The sequence below is a fragment of the Nomascus leucogenys genome, chromosome 5, assembly GCF_006542625.1.
Source record: "Nomascus leucogenys isolate Asia chromosome 5, Asia_NLE_v1, whole genome shotgun sequence".
NCBI lineage: Eukaryota > Metazoa > Chordata > Mammalia > Primates > Hylobatidae > Nomascus > Nomascus leucogenys.
In genome coordinates, this window is record NC_044385.1 from 63319941 (window position 1) to 63345414 (window position 25474).

Sequence of the window (25474 nt, forward strand, 5' to 3'; positions counted from 1 at the left end):
ACATACATTTTAATAATATTAAAGGAAATGACATTCTGATAAACATTAATACTGCTACCAAAAAATTACACGATATAAATGCTAAATATAAACTATAATCTCTTGGGGATAAATTTATATAAGGAAAAGCACATTCTATGAGATGCCATGGCTCATTCTACTCGTGATAACAGCATACTTTTTTTTGTTTACTATTAGGCAGTATACCTCATACTAACTGTATTTCTTCATCTGTAAGGATTTTTATATAAATAGTATGTTTAAGCAGGATACCCCTATCATAAATACTGATTTGTTTAGAGCATAGATCATTTCATTTTAAGGAAGCATAAAATGAAGAGACATAAATTAACACTACGAAAGAATTACATCTTTTGGAAAAACTGATTATGTACACCTACCTGCATTGCTAAACATGTTATTTTTCAACATAACTTGGTAAGTGTTAAGTGCTTCGGCATACATTTCATTAACTGAATACTGACTGGCCAAATTGAAAAGAACCTAAGGAAGAAAATATTATAGAAAAGACACATAAGACCACTTTAGGCCCCTTTCACCTATAATCTTTCTAGAGATTAAAATCCTGTAACAAAGTTAGCTACTTATATCAAGATACTCAGCCAATTATGAAATTAAGTAAACAAAAGAATTATTTTGCATTACAAATGAACATTAAGAAGAGCTGTCCTCTAAATTTCACCTTAATTTTCTATGTATTTTATTTAATTTAGTAGTATTTGCCATCTATTAATTTCTGGAGGACCTACAAAGAATAAATGTGTATCATTAATGCTGCTGGTGATCAAAGAAATAAGCAAGATCGTGAACTAAATTCTCTTTGTAAATATAAATTAAATGTGGAAATATCTTAAACCTTAAAGTCTGTCAGAAGAATCTGTATAGTAAGCTCTATATACTAAATTACAATTTAAGTAATTAATTTATAATAAATTATGTTCCTAAAGGTAAAAAGTGATCATCATAAATTATCCCTGAAAGATTTCATGGAATCGTAGAATATCTGCTATAAACAGTAAGCATCTAACATTTCAAAATTTGAAACGCCCTTTTTTTCCTATGTGTTTAGTATATGAAAACTTTACCCACTGAAAATACACCCTTTTAAACAGAAGTGCAAAGATTAAGGAGGTGTCTTTTCAGAATTAAATAAATGTTGCTAGAAATTAGAGGCATTAGTTTTTTTTCCCCACTACCCTCATAGAACATTATCTCATATGCCTAGTTTGAAGTTCTTGAAAATCACTAACCAAAAAGTCTACATTACAATCTCATCAAAATAACCACCTTGATAGAGCATTAAAATTAGTGCTCTTCAAGAAACAGAGCCATTGGATGGTAGGTTTGCAGGTAGTTACTAAGTTATCAAAATATATACATTTTTTTTTTTTTTTTTGAGATGGAGTCTCGCTCTGTCGCCCAGGCTCTGGAGTACAGTGGCGTGATCTCGGCTCACTGCAAGCTCCGCCTGCCGGGTTCATGCCGTTCTCCTGCCTCAGCCTCCCGAGTAGCTGGGAATACAGGCACCTGCCACCACGCCCGGCTAATTTTTTGTATTTTTAGTAGAGACGGGGTTTCACCATGTTAGCCAGGATGGTCTCGATCTCCCGACCTTGTGATCCGCCCGCCTCAGCCTCCCAAAGTGCTGGGATTACAGATGTGAGCCACCGCACCCAGCTACATATTTTTTAATAAATAGAGACGAGGTTTCACTATGTTGCCTAGGCTGGTCGCAAACTTCTGAGCTCAAGTAATCCTTCCACCTTGACCTCCCAAGGTGTTAGGATTACAGGCATGAGCCACTGCACCCAGTCTAAAATAACTAGTTAAATAACTAAAGAGCTCTTTGCACAAAACAAAGACAAGAGTGTTTCATGAACTAAAGATTATTATTAATCTAATTGTGAGCACCTGAAGACCAGTACGATTTTAAAAATAAAAGAAAAATGACTCTGGAACCCATTAACCCTAGTCAAAATTTTATTTAAAAATTGTGTTACATTTCAATACTTACTGAGTAAGTTAAATCCAAATTGATATTTTCTGGAGTTGTAACTTGTTCTCGCTGTCTCACCAGGACTCTCTCTTTTCTTCCCGCATGTTTTGCCTTTTCTAAGGCCTGAAATCAGATTTATACCTTGTAACTTCCTTTGAGTATTCATCAACTTTAATGCATTTGGGAAATATCTACATCAAGGTTGGATGAATTCATTTTCTATCCTCAGATTCCTCAAGACACCCCTCTGTGCTCTTACCAGAAACTTCCCTTGGAAAGGGACCTTTTTTTTTTTTTTTAGAATGACAAAAAAAAGCTCCAGTTCTGTGAGTAATAAAAGTAGCTTTTTAAAGTGAACATTTCTTTCTAATGGTATTCATTAATCCAATAACTCACAGAAATTATATTTATATAATATGACAATCAAAGTAATATGAACAAAGCAAATTAAAAGAAAAGATTGATATTTAAAAAGCAAAGTTGGATTCCCAAAAAGCAAACTATAATTTTTTAGTTTACTTAGGAAAAAATATTTGATAGTAGTGAGGCTTCAAGAAGAAAACAGCCCTTAGTACTGTGTGTGGCTCATGGTAGCTACACCTTTCAGCAGCATATTGCTGTCTAATCCAATCGTCCACCAGGCTGCCAAGTTAAGTATGCCAATACATTAGAATTTTTTTTCCTACTGAAAAGACCAATGTAAAAAATTACAAAATCAGCCAATTATTTTGACGTTCAAATTTATGAAACTGAGTTACAATTCCTGGTTCTCAAAATAATTGCTTCTTATCCTAAGACCAGTCAATGGCAAACAAAAATATTTGTCTATACATATGGTGTATGTATAAAAGCAGACATACATCTATAAATGCTTCATAATTTTGAATCTTGTTTATGAACTTACCAATTTTAAGTCTCCACAACTATTAGCAATACAGCTTTCTTCTACCAACTCATTTACTTCCTTCTCTAATTGCTTAATTTTTTCCTCTGGGCTATTAAAGACAAAAGCAGGTACAATTTAAATCATTCAACCTCTAAAAATCTATACTAAAATTTATTTTATTTTATTTTACAGACAAGGTCTCACTTGGTTGCCCAGGCTGGAGTGCAGTGGCACAATCATAGCTCACTGCAGCCTGTAGTCTTGACTCCTGGGCTCAGGTCATCTCCTCCCACCTCAGCCTCTCAAGTAGCTAGGACTACAGGTGCATGCCACCATACGTGAGTAATTTTGTTTTTGTTTTTTGTAGAGACAGAGTCTCCTCATCTTGCCCAGGGAGGCTGGTCTTAAACTCCAGGCCTCAAGCGATCCTCCCTCCTCAGCCTCCCAAAGTGCTGGGATTACAGGTGTGAGCCACAATACCCAGCCTAATTTACTTTCAACATTGAACGATGTGCATTTAAACTTTAAGAATAGGTTATAGATAAGACAAATGTATACATGGTATTAAAGAGCAAATGTAGTACTGTTTTTAACAACTACATCATGTAACTATTCATAACAGTAAAATAATAACAACAGTCAAGATAGGTAACATGGCCGGGCGTGGTGGCTCCTGCCTGTAATCTCAGCACTTTGGGAGGCTGAGGCAGGTAGATCACTTGAGGTCTGGAGTTTGAGACCAGCCTGGCCAACATGGTGAAACCCTCTCTACTAAAAAATACCAAAATTAGCTGGGTGTTGTGGCAGGCACCTATAATCCCAGCTATTTGGGAGGCTGAGGCAGGAGAATATCGCTTGAACCTGGGAGGCAGAGGTTGCAGTGAGTGATACTGCGCCACTGCACTCCATACTCCAGCCTGGGTGACAGAGCAAGACCCTGTCTCAAAAAATAAAAAATAAAAAATAAAAAAAAATGACAGGTTCTTGCTATGTTGCCCAGGCTAGAGTGCAGTGGCTATTGACAGGCACAATTATAATGCACTATGGCTTGAACTCTTGGGCTTAAACGATCTTTCTGCCTCAGCCTCCTGAGTAGTTGACACTATAGGCATGCACCACCATGCCTGGCCATAGAGAAAGTTTCTAATGAGGTGAAGAAGTTTAAAAATCCTGGCTCTATTAATAGCAAATCAAGTATTCCCAAATCAGTTACCTTTCAAAATAACGGTAATGATGTTTTGCTACCACTTTCTTTTGGTAAAATACAACAATCCTCTGAATACATATCAATGCCTAAATAAAATTTTACTACGGCTATATCAGAATAGATAGTAGTTCTCTTAATTCTCTACAAATGGACTTTATAAAAGTATATAGAAATAAACTGAGCAGCATAACTTTTTCTATAAAATTATATTCTTTGGGGAAACCTGGGACTAAGGCTACAAAGTTTATTGGTTTATAAAGATCTGTAAAATTCTAACTGAGCAATAAGCATAATAGATGGTAGTTTTATGAAGGTTACATGAAGTATAGAATTCTATTTTCTAGTTGTCTGAAACAGTTTAATGTATGTCTTAAATGTTGCTTACAGATTTTATTATTAAATTCAAAATATCGACATAAAATTTTAAACTTAAAAATCTGTAAGAGAACTTTATGAAGACACTGAAAGTAACTTACCCTGTCCCTATCAAATGCAAAAAAAATGCAATCTATATTCAGGCACTGTTGGCTACCTACCCACACAGAGTCTGCCACTTGCCCTTCTTCTTTGCATGCAGAATCTAAGCAAGTCAAGAGAATCTCATTCTCTTTGCCAAGTGTTTGGTTCAGCCACGAGCATTTGATGCATTCCACACTGAGAAATGAAGGCATATCTGCTTCAGGTAGAGGGCTGCTAGAAAGATCTTCTTGGCTTTTTAAGAGACCTAAGACTAGGAACATTCTGCCTCTAGACTTTATCAGTTACATGGAGATTCTGAACTCTCAACACTCTCTTGGCATCATAATGATCAGCAGGCGCTTGGGGAAAGCCAAGGGAAACAAAGAGAAGCTGGACCAGAGATGATGTTACTGAGCAGTTAAATTAACCATCCCCAGAACTTCCCTTCCTCCAGACTTCCTATTATGTGAGATAATAAATTTTCTTGTTAATTATGTATACGTCTTTTTTTTTTTTATCTTTCTTTGAGACAAGGTCTTGCTCTGTCACCCAGGCTGGGGTGCAGTGGTATGATCACAGCTCACTGCAGCCACCACCTCCTGGGCTCAAGCCATCCTCCCACCTCAGCCTTCTGAGTAGCTGGAGCTACAGGTGTGTGCCACCATACCCAGCTAATGTTTTAATTTTTTAATTTTTTTGTAGAGATGGGGTCTCGCTGTGTTGCCCAGGCTAGTCTTGAACTCCTGGGCTCAAGTGATCCTCTCACCTTGGCCTCCCAAAAGGCTGAGATTATAGGCATGAGCCACCATGCCCGGCCTGTGTCCTTCTTTTTTTTTTAAACATGTTTTCTGTTATCAGCAGCCGAAAGGACCATGAATGACATAATATTTAAATTAAAAAATGCTTTTATTAGCAAATGTGCTGTCATTAATTAAGATAAAAAATAAAGTGATTTTCTATAGAGGTTCTTTGCTAGTCAAAAATGGAAATTATGTAATTTACACGAAAGCCTAAATACTGGGTTTAAGAATTACAATTTAAATGAAAAAAAAAAGAAACAAAAAAAAGAACTACAATTTAAAAACATATGTTCTATAGAAGCAAAACAGTATAGTGATTAATTCCACTATACTGGAATTTGTATAAAATTCCAAAAACCCAGATTCAAAAAACTGGGTTTGAATCTCAGCCTTGTCATTTATTAGCCTTAGAAAGTTAAGATAGCTGGGCTTCAGTTCCCCTCTTTATATACTAGTGAGAGTAATAGCTCTGCTTTCACAGGGAAAGTACTTGGAAAAGTGCCTGGCACACAGCAAGGACTCAGTTAATGTTAGCTTTTATTACTATTTGTAAAATGTATACATCAAGGTACTTGGATACCAGCAGAGGTATATAATTAAATGTATACCATAGCTTTTTGGCTACTGTCTAGCCACTAGCACAAAATTAAGTTTGTTCTATAAAAAATTAAATTTCTCAATAATATGACAAATTAATTTCATATGTGTTCTCTTTTTTCCCTTGAAATGTCCTCTCAAAATAATCATATCTTACAACATTTACAACCCCATTTGGCTGTCAAGAGACTCAATACTGGCCCTGATAAAAAATTAGACCATATCTTCAAGTCATATAATATCACAATAAAATTGCACAGAATACATATGGCTATTCTTAATTTTGTTAGTCCTGGCAACTAGGGATGATTTTTTGTTTACTACTGTGCTGACATAAGCTTTTTAAAGATTAAGAATTACATATTTGGGCTGGTGTGGTGGCTCACGCCTGTAATGCCAACACTTTGGGAGGCTGAGGTCGGCAGATCATTTGAGATTGGGAGTTCGAGACCAGCCTAGCCAGCATGGCAAAACCCCATCTCTACCAAAAATACAAAAATTATCTGGATGTAGTCGCGGGCACCTGTAATCCCAGCTACTCAGGAGGCTAAGACAGGAGAATCGCTTGAACCTGGGAGATAAAGGTTGCAGTGAGCCAAGATCGCATCACTGCACTCCAGCCTGGGCAACAGAGTGAGATATCATCTCAAAAAAAAAAAATTATGTATTTGGAAAATAAAAATTTAAAATATGCAGCAACAACAATAAACAACAACATAAGGACTTACATACCTATCTTTTTTCTTGGCTTCCAAAGGGGGAGTAGGGCCCCTTGACTGACTAAGGGGGTCAAATGCAGAGCCTGAGACACAATTCGAGAGTTAATATTCAATTTATAACCCAGCAAAATCGAAGAAAATATGAAAATATAAAACCTTGCATAAGCTATTTCATTTACGTCTTTATTAAGTGGTTTCAATTACCTATTTATTAAATGGAGATAACATTGTGTCTATATAAACATTTCATATACTGGGAAATTGGTAAGATTTTTTAACATACATAAAGCTATGTAAATAATACATGTGTTAAACCTAAAAACAAAAATAAGATATTCTCAGCATTTACTTTCTCTTCCACAGTGATCTATCTCTATTATCAGCTCTAAATTATCAGTCCCATGTCTTATAACCTGGTATTGGCTTTTTAATTTTCCTTATTGGCATACTAAACATTAATTTTTGTTATAATTTTATTTTTAAATTATCATTTAACTTTTTACATATTATTTCAATACATTTTGACAAATTACACCATGGTTTAATTACCACCCCAACAGATATGTAGAAGGTTTTCATCATCCCTTTCCTTTCTTAATGCTACCTAAAATATCAGGGCATCTTATAATCAATGGCATTGTTAGATTTTATTTAAAATGGCAGTAATATTTATATCACAAAATGATAAAAGATTAAAAGATCCAAAAAAGATTATTAGTAGAGACAGTGTAACAAACCTCTCAAAGATGCTTTGGTAAAACCAGCTGCTCTCACTGCTGTCATGGGTCTAGTAACTCCATCCTTTAAAGAGAATGGGAATCATTTATTCTTAAATAAGATCTATCTCCTATGTACAGTTCTGCACATTAAACACACCTTAATATAGCCCTATTTAAAAAATGTTGATTTTCAATCACTATATGTTTACTCCTTACTTCTACCTCCTCATGTATCAATCATGTCCTCTCTCCCCTTTAGAATTTCAATTCTTTGATCTAACTGGGCTATAGTTTAAAAAAAAATTAATCAGCTTATTAGTCAGCTACTCTCTTACTTTTGGTTGGTCTCTTACATGCCTATGAGAGAAACCATAGAAATTGTTGTAAATGGTAACACAGGAAAAATGGGCCCCATAATACATCATACAAGCAATTATCGATTCTATGTCCACTCCCCAATGGGAATTCATTTGATACCTGATTAAATAAATCTAAAGAGACCTCGCCTTTGAAGATTTACAACAGTCTAGACTTTAGCCCACAATTTAAAGAATCTGGGTCACTATATAAGTAATACCTTCTTTAACATTTTAAAATAATATAATAAAGTAAAAAAAATTTGGTAGTAAATTCCAAGTCACAAGAAAGGCACAAAATGAACACGCATGCAATAGAGATACCTGAATAGCCCCTGTCATTGGTCTTCCTATTGATGATGCCAGAGATGTCTTGGACTAGTAAACAGAAAAGTTAAGTTAAAAAGATTCCTAAAAATATCTACCTTAAATGTTTAAGCCAAGTTATAGAAGTTTTCTTCATTCTATCAGCAAATAAACAAACATAATTTATTCCTTATACCTCCTGGGCATATAGGGTAAAACTATAAAACTATAAAACCGGAGCAGCAAACTACAACCCGTAGCCTTTGTAAATAAAGTTTTACTGGAACATAGCCATGCCCAATTCCTTTGCACATTGCCTGTGGCTGCTTTTGCTTTACAAATGCAGAGCTGGATAGTAGCAACAGAGACCATATGATCTGCAAAGCCTAAAATATCTAGCCCTTCATGGGAAAAGTTTGCTCTTATTCTGAAACACCACCAAAAATCAAATTTATGAGTAATACACACTCAGGCTAACTAATAAAAGCATGTTTCATATGACACACGGTTATATTATGTAGAAGGCTACTTTCTTCACTCATATAAAGGAACATTATGAAGGCAAGTGCCCTGGATCTCTAGGTTCTGAAGATATTTTTTTGACTAAGAAAAGCTATTCCACCTAATTCTTCCATTTTTCTCATTCCTGTTATTTCATATAACCTAAAACATCCAAATTACAGGTAATTTGAACAAGATTAAAAAGTTTATAACTTTTATAGAGTTTGATATATCTTTCCTCCAAAGCCTTCTAATGTAAGACCCAAATATACACTTCTGAAACACTTTTCTTAAATTTTATATTTGTTAATTAGTAAATGTTTCCCAAATATATACACTATTACATTTATATAAAATCTAACTTCACATAAAATATATGAATGGAATACACGAGACTTGGTTGTATCATGTAGAAAATGAAAGGAAGTCAACGAACACAGGGTTTACAAATGGAAAAAGGTAATAAAATATTTTCCAATACTTACAAATCAAAATGACTAGAATATTCGAATTTATTAATCACACTAGACTTGTATAATGTTCGTAAGTATCCAAAATAGAAAATATATTTGGGTTATGACCTAAGATATAATAAAATTATTCAGAACTGCCTCAAGTGAACTATTGTATGAGAAAAAGCATCTTAATATTTTCAGCTTACAAAAACCTACCCCATATCCAGTAGCTATAGGTCTAGTAACTGCCGTGCTTGATATTTTAGCAGTTATCTTGGGGAGGAAAAAGAACATAGTTAACAGGATTCAGACTGAACTATATAATAGAAAACTGGAAAAGAAATAGAAAATATAGACTCATCAATAAAGAAATATTTCTATAATACTTAGAATGATTTCTTTTAAATTATCTTAAATATTAGGGAGCTCAGGTATTTTAATTACATGAGAAGGAGACTCATTCTGGAATTCATTTTAAAGGAGAAAGGGGACTTTTGAACGATTTGAAGTGCCGATAAGAAAGATTTTTTTCATGCTTGCAACCATCACGAATTAAACATTTTATTGCATAATTATTACTGCTAGCCACTAGGCCAAACAATAGACACAAGATTTGGGGTCTGAGAACTTGGGTTTGAATCTCAGCTATCCCTACAACAGATACCTTTATTTAATCTCTTTGAACCTACAGTTTTCTTATCTTTTAAATAAGAATACAAAGTATATGGATCACAAAATTGTAGTTAGAATCAAATAGGAGCACATCAGTGAAAGTATACTAAAAATGTTAGTTGTTAGGCAGAATTGTTAGAAATATTTATTAAATATCACTCATGGAGGAATTCTACTTTTGGCTATGATAGACTGTTTTTAAAAACCTTCTCACTAAGAACTATTAAAAAATATACATGGGGTCAAAATTTTTTTTTTTTAAAGTGTGAATACATTAGGGAACCATCAAGACAGTGAAGAATTACAAGGTCTGAAAATAAAGAAGAGACGGGAAGGCTAGAGAGGTGAGCCCACATTTAGGCCTGCTTTCCTCCTAGAGGCATCTGTTAATTCCAAAGGCAAGTCTGAGTCACTGGACACAGCTTTTGAGACTCACAGCCTGAGGGGATAAACACTGGAGATGAGGGCCTGCCAAGAACGCAGCCCCGGTAATCCTCGCGGCTTTAGATTGTGATCTCAAAAGGCTACACCCTAAGACTAAAAGGTAAATAATAGTATACTAGCCCTCATAAGGGCTGACATCCAATTCAGAATCATCTCAAACCCGACTGGATTAAGGTGACCATGGATTCCTACTGCTGCTAGTACCATAAGTAAAAGTAAATTCTTTCCAGTGAAAGATAAGATCCTTTAGCACCGTGCTATCCAATAAACTTTCTGTAGTGATGGAAAAGTTCTGTATTTGCCCTTTCTGATAAGACAGCCATTGGCCACACAAGGCTGTTGAACATATGAAATGTAAGCAGTACAACAAGAATTTATTTATTTTAGTTTTAAATAATTTAAATGTAAATAGTTTCATGTGGCTAGTGTCTCTCATACTGAGTAGTGCAGACATAGAGCCATAAAGTATCTCTAAAATTTTTCATTTATAATGTCTCTCAATTAAAACCAACCAGACATACAAGAGGCAAGACTACCTAGCCAAAAGCCAAGATAAACAAAAGAATAGAAAGAAACTCAGAAGTGGATACATATAATGGAAATATCAGACACAGACTTTAACATAACTATGCTTAACATGATCAATAAATTAAAAGATTAGTAACAGCAACTGAAAATGAACTAAAAACTATAAAAAAGGAATATACATGGAAATTCTAGAACTGAAAAATAGCTAAAAATAATATGAAATCCCGGCACTGTCCAGGCAGTAGTAAAACTATTAATTTATACTAGACTTTAAAAAGTTAAAGATGAGTATCATAATATTTAGGGAAACACTAATAGTCAGAGAATGTAAACTACCAAGATAACAGAAAAAGAAAATGGAATAATAAAAAACAAGCAAAAAAGAAGGCAAGGAGAGAAAATGAAATATACAAGAGCCAGGAAAAAACAAAAGCAAATAGTAAGAGCAAATTTAAAGGAAATCAATAACTTCATTAAACGTAAGTGGAATAAATACTTAACTAAAATAATAAGATTGTCAGACTATTAAAAAAATAAAAACCAATCACATGCTGCTGATAAGAATTACATTTTAAATAAATTGATATAGAAAAGTTGGAAGTAAAAAGACAGGAAAGACATACAATAAAAATGCTAGACAAAGAGCTTGTATAGCTATAACAAATTATTAATACCTTACAAACAGACAAAAAGCATTACTAGAGATAGAGGCATACTTCGTAACAATAAAAGGCTCAGTTTACTATGAAAATATAGCAATTCTAAATATCTCTGCTCCATATATATAAAGTAAAAACCTAAAAAAAATACAAACCCACAACCAGAGTACAAGAATTGATCATACTTTCTCATTAAAAATAGAACCAGTAGGCCAGACGCAGTGGCTCATGCTTGTAATCCCAGCACTTTGGGACACTGAGGTGGGTGGATCACCTGAGGTCAGGAATTTGAGACCAGCCTGACTAACATGGTGAAACTCCGTCTTTACTAAAAATACAAAAATTAGCCGGGTGTGGTGGCTCACGCCTGTAGTCTCAGCTACTCAGGAGGCTGAGGCCCGAGAATCGCTTGAACCCAGGAGGTGGAGGTTGCAGTGAGCCAAGGTCATGCCACTGTACTCCAGCCTGGGCAAGAGAGTGAGACTTGGTCTCAGAAAGAAAGAAAAAAAAAAAAGTAGGCAAACAAAAGATCAGTAAGAATACTGAACATCTAAACAAAACCATTAACACACTTTACCTAACTGACATATTACACTGTACCCAGCGTGGAACATATATTCTTTAAGAATGCGTTTGGGACATGAACAGATTTCAAAAAATTGAAAGCATACAGATTACGTTCCCTATCTAAGAATAAAACTAGAAATCAGTAACACAGAGATAACTAGAAAAATGTATTGTGTTTGGAAATTAAGAAATATACTTCTAAATAACCCACAGGTCAAAGAAGAAATATCCATGGAAATTACAAAATATTTTGAACTGAATCATAATGAAAATGTAATTAGAGGTAAAAAAATATGGGAAAAAATATACATATATGTTAATTCTGTAGGAAAACAAATGCCTGAATTATAGGTGATAACATATAAAGTTGTTAGGTGAACTTTAGACATTGGAAGGTATTTTAATTTGTATACATGTTTCAGGGCTTAAACTCATGCTTGATAAGGTTGGCTCCAGGTCTTAAGAAAAAACTGAAAAGGAAGGATATGGGTCTCCGCAACTTCTTCCATGAGAACAAACTGAGGGGATGACCATTATTTTTTTAACTACTACCTAATGACTAAATCTCGTTTTTGTGTTTTGTTGTTAGCATTAGGCAGCTCCTACACTCTCTTCCCTCATCCATCTTGTACCCTTACCTGCAATGCCCTTTTCTCCTATATCTCAAGGTCAATCTCAATTCTACATATCCCGTAATAATCAACTCTTAATTTATCTTCTAAGCAACCTCTTCTGATTTTCCCAACTAGTGGTAAATAATCTCTCTTTGAAATTCCATAGCAATTTATACTGTTTTATTATAATTTATTACTTCATGCCTTGTAATATCTAAGTGTGTCCATTTAATTTTCCTTCTGAAGATTGTAAGCTCCTTAGGAGCAACTAGAATTTTGTCCTCTTAAGTGAACCTGTAAGATATTTCATATGAAAAGTATAAAACTTTTTCCCATTTAATATAACAAGTAGGATGTGATGAAAGTATCGTTCAACAGAGGATCAAATGACCCACACACTATCCCAGTTACAGATAACTGTGAGACCTTGGCTTTTCTAGGCTTCAGTTTCCTCATCTATAAAATAAGAATCTCCAAAGTCATTTCTAAAGATCTTTTGAAGGGCCACCTGGCAAAATTATCACCTGTTATGTGATCCCTGAAATCACTTAATTGAAGACAAAGTTCACTGATTTACTAAGTTAGTCAATAAAGATGTATGGAGCACTTAAGTAGACAAGGAAAAGAATGATGTATAAGATAATCTGCCTATTTGAAAAGCTTACAGTGTAATCACTAGCCTAGTGCAAGGACTCAGAGCCTATGGTTTTTCTTCCCATAATGAAGGTAACTTCAAAATTAAAATATGGGTTGTAAAAGAATTAAATAAATAAATAAAATATGGGTTTTAGAATGTGTAGTGAAGAATTAACTTTACTCAAAGAGAGCTCTGGCCTCTGTCGTTGGCTCCTAGGAGATGACTTCTACACCCCTGAAATGCTCTGCCTGACAGGAGTGTCTTTGTTTGCTCCGGCTTTGGCCACTGGTCAGTCTATCAATATGATTCACAATGGGAGCTTTGGGACACATCAGCTTCTGGAGTTACTAGCCCAAACATCCGGGACTAGAGACTAAAGGTTGGCATGGTGGGTGGTATGTGATCAAGCCTCAGTAAAAACTATGAACACCAAAGTCTCGGGTAGGATTCCCTGGTTGGCAATACTCTTCAAGTACTGTCACACTGTGGTTAGGAAAAAGTACTGCCATGTCTTGCTCCACAGGGAGAGGATAATCAGAAGCTCTCTGTTTGGACCACTCCTAGGCCCTGCTCTATGCATCTCTTCCCTTGGTGGATTTTAATTTGTATCCTTCCCATGATTAACCTGTAAGTATAGGAGATTTCAGTGAGTTCTTTGAGTCTTTCCAGAGAATTATCAAGCCTGAGGATGGTTCTGGGAACCATGAACTTGCAGTTGGTGTCAGAAGTGGGAGTGGTCTTGTGGAGGACTGACTGTGTCCTCTACCTGTGCAGTGATTTAGCCAAACTCATTACAAGGAACCACACTAAAAGCATTCACCCTAAATGAGATGGGCAAACTACTCACAATGATTTATTTTTGCTAGATAAGTACGTAGGACAGGGAGGACAGGAGAACATGACAAAGCGAGGGAAGATAATAGCAGAAGGACACTTCATCTAAAGCAAAGGAGTTTGGGCTGGATAGCTCTTTATTACTGGGGGCTGGCCTATGCATTGTAGAAGGGTTAGCAGCATCTCTGGCTGCTACCCACTAGGTGCCAGTAGCACCCACTCAAGTTGTGACAACCGAAAATATCTCTCCAAGCATTGCCAAATGTCCCTGGTGGGGGGGCACAAGTGCCCCCAGCTGAGAGCCACTGCTATATAGTATTAGATAGGTAGGGAGAAGCAGCACTCAAAAAAGGAGTATTAGACATAGAACATTAGGGATAGAACTTTCTCTACTTCACTACTTAGTGTCAACCTTGTTTATTTTCAACTACAAACAAAGCTTGGCATATTTCATGCACTGTGAAAGGCAGATGTCTATGCTTTGTATGACACATACAAAAACCTTAACACTAATACTAAAAAAACTACTCTAGCAATTCATGTACTCATAGAAAATTGAGTATTAATATTAATACAAGGAAGGGTAATCTGTAAATTAAGCCCCAATGTTTTGAGGGATCAATATTTATGCCACTTTAAAAATCAGAAAAGCAAATATTTTTAAAACAATGAATGTTTTAGGTAAACAATATTCTGATGCCTAATAAAAATAATGTTTACAGTTTGAATAACATAAGAAATCATTTGATCTCAAATAATTTAAAATTCACCTACTAGATACACTGAAAACTATAAAACATTGATGAATTAAAGAAGACATAAACAAATGGAAAGGCATCCTGTGTTCATAGGCTCATAGACTGAAAGACTTAATATTGTTAAGATGTCCATACTACCCAGTGTATTCAGTACAATCCTTATCAAATCCTTACTATCCCAATGACTTTTTTTTTTTTCTTTTACAGAAATAGAGATTCATCCTAAAATTCATATGTAATATCAAGGGACCCCAAGTAGCTAAAACAATTGTGAAAAAGAAGAACAAAGTTGGAAGGTTCACATTTCCTGATTTTAAAACATATTACAAAGCTACACTAATCAAAACAGTATGGTTAGTGGCATAAAGACAGACAAATAGACCAACAGAACAGCATAGAAAGCCCAGAAACAAACCCTTACATATATGGTTAAATGATCTTCAACAATGGTGCCAAGACCATTCAATAGGGAAAGGATGGTCTGTACAGCAAATAGTGTTGGGAGAACTAAATATCCATGTGCAAAATAATGAATTTGGACCTTTATCTTATACCATATATAAAAATGAACACAAAATGGATTAAAGATCTAAATGTTAAGACCTAAAACTACAAAAATGCTAGAAGAAAACATAGGGGAAAAGCTTCATGACATTGTTCTTGGCAATTATTTCTTGAATATGACACCAAAAGCACAAGCGACAAAAGTAAAGATGGACAATTGGGACTATACCAAACTAAAAAACTTTGGTGTATCAAAGGACACATCAGTGTGAAAAGCAATCTACAAAATGAAAGAAAATATTTGCAAATCATACATCTGATAAGACATTAATATCCAGAATATATAGAGAACTCCTACAACTGAATAATAAAAATGAACAAGTGTTCATTGACAGATGAATGAATAAACAAAATGTGGTATAAACATACAATGGAATACTATTCAAACTTAAAAAGGAAGGAGATTCTGTCACATGCTACAACATGGATGAACCTTGAGGACATTATACTAAGCGAATAAGCCAGTCACAAAAAGACAAATATTCTGAGACTCCACTTATGTAACGTATCTAAATTAGTCAAATTCATAGAAATAGAAAGTAGAATGGTAGTTACAGGGGCTTTGGAAGTAGGAGAAAATGGGAAGTTTTTGTTTAATGGATACAGACTTTCAGATATACAAGATGAAAAACTTCTGAAGATCTGTTTCACTACCATCTAAACTTAGTGATGGTTATAATCTTTAACACTACAGGAATATACAGGTGAAAATGGTTAATTTGGTAAATTTCATGTTATGTATTTTTTACCACAATTAAAAAAAATTTTTTTTAACTTACTGGAGGTCTTCTGCCATGACTAGTCCTCACAGCTTGCTGAAAAGCTGCATCATTCTCCAATTCCTAAAACGAAAACGCAAATTTAACATTCAACACAGAGTAAGAATTGGGGGAAAAAATAAGTTTAAACTCCTGTTTGGTACTCAAGAGCCTCTATAATTCATCTTTTGCCAACTAGGTAGGGACATCTAGGTAGGGACGAACGGACTCTTACCTCAAATCTCCCCACTTCACACTACCCAGAATAGCAAACCTCCTTCCTCTCCTAGAATGAGGAGTACTGGTCATGTTAGCCAATTTTATGGACATCTTATTGGCTACAGTTTTAATGAGTGGCATCACAATGCCAGGTTGAAACATCAAGTATACAAGGATGTGGCCTTTCTTCTGTTTTTTTTCCTGGTGGCTTGGAATTGAGATTTACATCTCTCTTTCTCTCTCTCTCCCCACCATCCTCCTGTCTTTCTCCTCTTCTCCCACCCTACCTGATAAAGCCTCAGGATAGAAAAGGCCATATTTTCTACAAGCAGGGGGCACTGTCTTTGGTGCCATTTCCATCTGCCCAAATGAAAAGGATTTTTCATGGAGAGGTCAAGTCTGAGACACAGACTGGAGCTAATCTAAGCAAATGTGGGGGCTCAACAAGTCCAACCTGCACTGCCATTTGGAATCAACATCTTAGTAGAAATAAAATGTTATTTTGCTTTGCTGATTCCCGAAATGTACTTACATTCCCCTTCAGGAAATTTGAGGAAAAGAACACTAATCAAGGGCAGGATATAAAGGTTCTTGTGTTTCCTGAACAAAATACCATTTTTATAGTCTCTCAAAAGCACCCAGTCTCACCAACAGCCGATCTTCCAACCATCCTGTATTTCCTACTTCCCCTTCTCTAACACACACTCTGGCTTTAACCCTTCAGACATATTAAATGCAGTTCTCATCCTTGCCTCCGATTTATTTCAATCTACTTCCCACAAAATATACTTGTCAATTATTTTAAAAATAAACAATACATAAAAAATAAAGTAACTATCAATTAACTTTTTAAAAATTTGAAAATAATCAAAATAAAATGCTTATATTACCAGGATGCTAATACGATGCTTTTAAAACATAATTTTATTGCATACAAGCCTTCTTCTTTAATTTTTACTTTAAATTATCTTTTTTTTTTTTTTTCTTTTTTGAGACAGGGTTTCACTCCAACCTCCAGGCTGGAGTACAGTGGTGCAATCACAGCTCACTGCAGCCTCAACTTCCCAGGCTCAGGTGATTGTCCCATCTCAGTCTCCCTAGGAGCTGGGACTACAGGCACACACTACGACAACCTGCTAATTTTTGTATTTTTTTAGAGACAGGATTTTGCCGTGTTACCCAGGCTGGTCTCAAACTGAGCTCAAGTGATCCACCCCTGAGCCTCCTAAAGGGATTACAGGCATAAGCCACTGTGCCCAGCCTAAATTATCTTTGTAACCTTCCATATCAACTACATAAAATTACACAATTCTCAGTCACCCACAGAAACTAAAGACTTTTGAATGAAGTATAAATCCAAAGGTAACCTTCAACATAATTTATTATTATTATCTTCTACTTTAGCAGATCTTTGGGTAAAAAAATTTCCCTTAAGATTCCTAAATTATTAGTAAAATTTGGTTAATCAGCTCAGTAAATCCTAACTAAATGACAAACTAAAAAGGACAGTCAACAAATTCTCCAATTACAAACACCAAACTTATACAACTTTTGGAAATCTTTGTCACTTTGTTAACAAATTCCATCTTCTATGAATATCTTAAGCCACTGCTGCAAGAAATTCATTATTTATTGAACTTCTTATTATAGTTAAGATCAAAGAAAACCAAGCATAAGCCAAAAATTATTTTTACTTCACTGTCTAATTTATTTTTGGGTCTGATATTCTGAGTATTCACTTCACATTAAATTATGCAGCCACAATGCAACAACCTGAGGAAGTAGGAAGTGTCCCTGGTGCTTTAAAAATGATAATCTTCAGGCCAGGGCGGTGGCTCTCGCCTGTAATCCCAGAATTTTGGGAGGCTGAGGTGGGCGGATCACGAGGTCAGGAGATCGTGACCATCCTGGCTAACACAGTGAAACCCCGTCTCTACTAAAAATACAAAAAATTAGCCAGGCGTGGTGGCAGGCGCTGGTAGTCCCAGCTACTCAGGAGGCTGAGGCAGGAGAATGGCGTGAACCTGGGAGGCAGAGCTTGCAGTGAGCAGAGGTCGCGCCAATGCACTCCAGCCTGGGCTACAGAGCGAGACTCCATCTCAAAAAAAAAAAAAAAAAAAAAAAAAAAAGATAATCTCCATGATCCATTAATTCCATTTCTGGGACTCTATCCCAGGTAGTTTGATCAAAACATAGAAAATTATTTACGCATAAATTTTTTCACTACAATGTTATCTACAACAGCAGAAAACAGGAAAAAATATCCTATCATGAGAAAATACTTCTTTAGTTTTTTAAATTTTTTTTTTTGAGAGGGAGTCTCGCTCTGTCGTGCAATGGCATGATCTTGGCTCACTGCAACCTCCACCTCCTGGGTTCAAGCTATTCTCCTGCCTCAGCCTTCCAAGCAGCTGAGATTACAGGTGCCCGCCACCATGGCTGGCTAATTTTTGTATTTTAGTAGAGATGGGACTTCACCATGTTGGTCAGGCTGGTCTTGAACTACGGACCTCAAATGAGCTGCCCACCTCAGCCTCCCAAAGTGCTGGGATTATAGGTGTGAGTCCCTGCGTCTGGTGGAGAAAATACTTCTAATCACCTATGTGTTTTTAATATTATGTAGTCATTAAAGTAATATCTATTTAAATATTTAGTATCATGAGACACTGCTTATGATGTAGTTGAATGTAAAAAAGTAAACAGAAAAGTAATTACTAGTTCAATTCCAAACATGCTAAAAGAAAACTGTGTATGTATACATGAAGGAAAGACAAAGAAAAAAATGTTTAAAATGTTGACAGTAGTTATTTCTGACTGATGGGATTACTAGTTTTTGTTTCCATGATTAGCATTTCTTAATTTTATAATTGGGAGAATGAGGAGGTTTCAATGGTTTTCCTGATTTATACTAAATTCCCTTGAAGGAAAGAACCCAGTCATGGCAGGATTCATCACTGCTGAATAAAGGGCCATTGGGTCCTGAATAATCAGCAGCAATAACCAGGTAGTACGTATAGTGGGACTTGGGTGAGACTCTGAGATATACTGGTTTCACGTGCGACCCAGCACATTCACAGCTGTGGTGGCTACAAAGAGAGACTGCTTCTGTTTGAGATGAGAAGAGGGGAGAGTAAAGGGGACTTTGTCTTGCAACTTAGGTATCAGCTCAGCCACAGTGGGTTAGAGCATCAAGTGGGTTCTTAGGGACCCTGATTCTAGGCCTTGGCTCTTGGATAGCATTTCTGGACCTACCCTGAGCCAGAGGGACACCCACTGCCTTGAAGGGTGAGTCCCAGGCCTGGCAGAATTCACCAAAACCTGAAGGAATAGCCCTTGGGCCTTAAGAGAACATTGGCGATAACCTGGCAGTACTCTCTGCGGGTCTGTTGTGGTGACAGACACAGGAGAGAATCTGCTGCCTGGGGAAAAGGGTGGAAAGAGTGGGAAGGACTTTGTCTTATGGTTTCAGTGCCAGCTCAGCAGCAGAAGAATAGAGCACCAAGGAAATTTCTAAGGATTCTGACTCCAGGCCCTGGCTCCCAGACAGCATCTCGGGACCTGCCCAGGGCCCAGGGGAACTGGTTGACTTAAGGGAAGGATACAAGCCTGGCTGGCTTCACCAAAAGCTGTGGGATACAGTGAAAGCAGTATTAAGAGAGAAGTTTATAGTTGTAAGTGTTTACATCAAAAAAGAAGAAAAACTTCAAATAACCTAATGACGCGTCTCAAAGAACTAGAAAAGCAAAGCAAACCAAACCCAAAGTTAATAAAAGAAAATAATAAGTATCAGAGCAGAATAAATGAAAATGAATCAAAGATGACAATATAAAAGATCAACAAAACAAAAAGTTGGTTTTGTGAAAAGATAAAATTGACAAATCGTTAGCCAGACTAACTACAAAGAAAGAGAGAAGACCAAAATAAGTAAAATCAGAGATAAAAAAGGGACATTACAACTGATACCATAGAAATGTGAAGGATCAGTTGGATGCAGTGGCTCACACCTGTAATCCCAGCACTTTGGGAGGCCTGGGCAGGCAGATCTTCTGAGATCAGCAGTTCAAGACCAGCCTAACCAACATGGTAAAACCTCATCTCTACTAAAAATACACCATTAGCCGGGCATGGTGGCACACGCCTGTAATCCCAGCTACTCGGGAGGCTGAGGCAGGAGAATCGCTTGAACCCGGGAGGCAGAGGTTGCAGTGAGCTGAGATTGCGCCATTTCACTCCAGCCTGGGCAACCAGAGCGAGACTCTGTCTCAAACAACAACAACAACAAAACCAGAAATTTGAAGGATCACTAGAGGCCACTATGAGCACCCATATACCAATAAATTGAAAACCTAGAAGAAACAGATAAATTCCTAGACATATACAACCTACCAAGATTGAACCATGAAGAAATCCAAAACCTGAACAGACCAATAAGAAGTAACAAGACTGAAAAGAAAAAAAAAAGAAAAGAAGTAACAAGACTGGGCCAGGAGTGGTGGCTCACGCCTGTAATCCCAGCACTTTGGGAGGCCGAGGAGGGCAGATCATGAGGTCAGGAGATCGAGACCATCCTGGCTAAACATGGTGAAACTCTGTCTCTACTAAAAAAAAAATACAAAAAATTAGCCAGGCGTGGTGGCAGGCACCTGTGGTCCCAGCTACTCGGGAGGCTGAGGCAGGAGAATGGCGTGAACTTGGGAGGCAGAGCTTGCGGTGACCCAAGATTGCACCACTGCACTCCAGCCTGGGCTACAGAGCGAGACGCCATCTCAAAAAAAAAAAAAAAAAAAAAAAAAAAAGAAGTAACAAGACTGAAGCCATGATAAAAAGTCTCCCAGCAAAGAAAAGCTCGGCACCTGATGGCTTCACTGCTGAATTTTACCAGACATTTAAAGAAGAACTAATATAAATCCTACTCAAATTACTCCGAAAAACAGAGTAAGAGGAAATACTTCCAAACTCATTCTATAAGGCCAGTATTACCGATACCAAAACCTGACAAAGATGCATCAAAGAAAGAAAATTATAGATCAACATCCCTGATGAACATTGATGCAAAAATCTTCACCAAAACACTAGCAAACCGAATTCAACAATACATTAGAAAGATCATTCATCATCACCAAGTGGGATTTAGCCCAGGGATGCAAGGATGGATCAACTTATGCAAATCAATCAATGTGATACATCATATCAACAGAATAAAGAACAAAAAAACCACATGATCATTTCAACTGATGCTGAAAAAGCATTAGGTAAAATTCAACATCCCTTCATAAAAACCCTAAAAAAAAACTGTGTATAGAAGAAACATACCTCAACATGAAAAATGTCATGTAACAGACTCACAACTAATATACTGAATGGAAAAAAAACTGAAAGCCTTTCCTTTAAGATCTGGAACATGACAAGGATGACCACTGTCACCACTGTTATTCAACATAGTACTGGAAATCCTCGCTAGCGCAATCAGGCAAGAGAAAGAAATAAAGGGCATCCAAACCGGAAAGGAAGAAGTCAAATTACCCTAGTTTGTAGATGATATGATCTTGTATTTGGAAAAACCTAAAGACTCCACCAAAAAACTATTAGAACTGATAAATTTCGTAAGGTTGCAGGATACAAAATCAACATACAAAAATGAGTAGCATTTCTATATGCCAAAAGTGAACAATCTGGAAAATAAATCAGGAAAGTAATCCCATTTAGAATATCTACGAATAAAATTAAATATCTAGAAATTAACTTAACCAAAGAAGTGAAAATCTCTACGATGAAAACTATAAAACATTGGTGGAAGAAACTGAAGAGGACATAAGAAAATGGAAAGATGTTTCATGTTCATAGATTGGAAAAACCAATATTGTTAAAATGTCCATACTACCCAAAGTAATCTACAGATTCAGTGCAATACCTATCAAAATACCAACGTCATTCTTCACAGAAACAGAAGAAAACATCCTAAAGTCTATATAGAACTACAAAAGACCCAGAATAGCCAAAGCTGTCTTGAGCAAAAAGAACAAAACTGGAAGAATTACATTACTTGTCTTCAAATTATACTACAGAGCTACAGTAACCAAAACAGCATGATACTGGCATAAAAACAGACAGACTAATGGAACAGAATAGAGAACCCAGAAACAAATCTAGACATCTACAGTGAACTCATTTTTGACAAAGGTGCCAGAAACATACATTAGGGAAAAGACAGTCTCTTCAATAAATGGTGCTGAGAAAACTGAATATCCACATGCAGAAGAATGAAACTAGACCCTTATCTCTCACCATATGCAAAAATCAAATAAAAATGGATTAAGGACTTAGAAATCTAAGACCTCAAACTATGAAACTACTAAAAGAAAACACTAGGGAAACTCTCCAGGACACTGGACTGGGCAAAGATTTATTGAGTAATACCCCACAAACACAGGCAATCAAAGCAAAAATGGACAAATGAGATCACATCAAGTTAAAAAGGCTTCTGCACAACAAGGGAATCAACGAAGTGAAGAGACAACCCACAGAATGGGAGAAAATATTTATAAACTATCCCTCTGACAAGGAGTTAATAACCAGAATGTGTAAGGAACTCAAACAACTCTATAGGAAAAAATCTAATAATCTGATTTAAAAATGGGCAAAAGATCTGAATAGATAATTCTAAAAAGAAGACATACAAATGGCAAGCATGTATATGAAAAAGTGCTCAACATTATTGACCATCAGAGAAATGGAAATCAAAACTACAATGAGATGTCATCTCATTCCAGTTAAAATGGCTTTTATCCAAAAGACAGGTAATAACAAATGCTGGTGAGAATGTGGAGAAAAGGGAACCCTCATATACTGTTAGTGAGAATGTAAATTAGTACAACCACTATGGAGAACAGTTTAGAGATTCCTCAAAAAACTAAAAATAGATCAAGATTGGGTGGAGCCAAGATGGCCAAATAGGAACAGCTCCGGTCTCCAGCTCCCAGCCCCAGCGACACAGAAGACTGGTGATTTCTGCATTTCTGCTTGAGGTACTGGTTTCATCTCACTAGGGAGTGCCAAACAGTGGGTGCAGGACAGTCGGTGAAGCACACTGTGCGCGAGCCGAAGCAGGGCGAGGCACTGCCTCACTCGGGAAGCGCAAGGGGTCAGGGAGTTCCCTTTCCTAGTCAAAGAAAGGGGTAACAGACGGCACCTGGAAAATCGGGTCAGTCCCACCCTCATACTGCGCTTTCCCAACAGGCCTGGAAAACGGCACACTAGGAGATTGTGTCCCGCACCTGGCTCGGAGGGTCCTATGCCCACGGAGTCTTGCTGATTGCTAGCACAGCAGTCTGAGATCAAGCTGCAAGGCGGCAGCGAGGCTGGGGGAGGGGCGCCCGCCATTGCCCAGGCTTGCTTAGGTAAACAAAGCAGCCAGGAAGCTCGAACTGGGTGGAGCCCACCACAGCTCAAGGAGGCCTGCCTGCCTCTGTAGGCTCCACCTCTGGGGGCAGGGCACAGACAAACAAAAAGTCAGCAGGAATCTCCAGAGACTTAAATGTCCCTGTCTGACTGACAGCTTTGAAGAGAGTAGTGGTTCTCCCAGCACGCAGCTGGAGATCTGAGAACGGACAGACTGCCTCCTAAAGTGGGTCCCTCACCCCTGAGCAGCCTAACTGGGAGGCACCCCCCCAGTAGGGACAGACTGACACCTCACTCGGCCGGGTACTCCTCTGAGACAAAACTTCCAGAGGAACTATCAGACAGCTGAATTTGTGGTCTCACGAAAATCTGCTGTTCTGCAGCCACGGCTGCTGACACCCAGCCAAACAGGGTCTGGAGTGGACCTCTAGTAAACTCCAACAGACCTGCAGCTGAGGGGCCTGTCTGGTAGAAGGAAAACTAACAAACAGAAAGGACATCCACACCAAAAACCCATCTGTACATCACCATCATCGAAGACCAAAGGTAGATAAAACCACAAAGATGGGGAAAAAACAGAGCAGAAAAACTGGAAACTCTAAAAAGCACAGCACCTCTCCTCCTCCAAAGGAACGCAGTTCCTCACCAGCAACGGAACAAAGCTGGATGGAGGATGACTTTGACGAGTTGAGAGAAGAAGGCTTCAGACGATCAAACTACTCTGAGCTACGGGAGGAAATTCAAAACAACAGCAAAGAAGTTAAAAACTTTGAAAAAAATTAGAAGAATGGATAACTAGAATAACCAATGGAGAGAAGGGCTTAAAGGAGATGATGGAGCTGAAAGCCAAGTTTCGAGAACTACGTGAAGATTGCAGAAGCCTCAGTAGCAGATGCGATCAACTGGAAGAAAGGGTATCACTGATGGAAGATGAAATGAATGAAATGAAGCGAGAAGGGAAGTCTAGAGAAAAAAGAATAAAAAGAAATGAACAAAGCCTCCAAGAAATGTGGGACTACGTGAAACGACCAAACCTACGTCTGATTGGTGTACCTGAAAATGACGGGGAGAATGGAACCAAGTTGGAAAACACTCTGCAAGATATTATCCAGGAGAACTTCCCCAATCTAGCAAGGCAGGCCAACATTCAGATTCAGGAAATACAGAGAACGCCACAAAGATACTCCTCGAGAAGAGCAACTCCAAGACACATAATTGTCAGATTCACCAAAGTTGAAATGAAGGAAAAAATGTTAAGGGCAGCCAGAGAGAAAGGTCAGGTTACCCACAAAGGGAAGCCCATCAGACTAACAGCTGATCTCTCGGCAGAAACTCTACAAGCCAGAAGAGAGTGGGGGCCGATATTCAACATTCTTAAAGAAAAGAATTTTCAACCCAGAATTTCCTATCCAGCCAAACTAAGCTTCATAAGTGAAGGAGAAATAAAATACTTTACAGACAAGCAAACGCTGAGTGATTTTGTCACCACCAGGCCTGCCCTAAAAGAGCTCCTGAAGGAAGCACTAAACATGGAAAGGAACAACTGGCACCAGCCACTGCAAAATCATGCCAAATTGTAAAGACCATCGAGGCTAAGAAGAAACTGCATCAACTAATGAGCAAAATAACCAACTAACATCATAATGACAGGATCAGATTCACACATAACAATATTAACTTTAAATGTAAATGGACTAAATGCTCCAATTAAAAGACACAGACTGACAAACTGGATAAGGAGTCAGGACCCATCAGTGTGCTGTATTCAGGAAACCCGTCTCACGTGCAGAGACACACATA

The 25474-nt window shown here is 37.2% G+C and overlaps 1 protein-coding gene across 3 annotated transcripts in view; it reads right to left on the reverse strand.

The window, feature by feature from the left end:
- IFT88 (intraflagellar transport 88) overlaps window positions 1-25474 on the reverse strand; it is a 126390-nt gene that overhangs the window by 86850 nt on the left and 14066 nt on the right. For 2 of the 3 annotated variants that reach the window (XM_003279164.4, XM_030813268.1), the window contains 8 exons: window positions 16079-16141; window positions 9239-9295; window positions 8085-8138; window positions 7423-7486; window positions 6699-6768; window positions 2922-3012; window positions 2036-2140; window positions 402-504 (listed from right to left, as the gene is read on the reverse strand). In XM_003279164.4, the coding sequence (XP_003279212.1) occupies window positions 402-504; window positions 2036-2140; window positions 2922-3012; window positions 6699-6768; window positions 7423-7486; window positions 8085-8138; window positions 9239-9295; window positions 16079-16141 (607 nt within the window). The remainder of the gene's footprint in view (window positions 1-401; window positions 505-2035; window positions 2141-2921; window positions 3013-6698; window positions 6769-7422; window positions 7487-8084; window positions 8139-9238; window positions 9296-16078; window positions 16142-25474) is intronic. The other variant, XM_003279166.4, reaches the window with a different exon arrangement.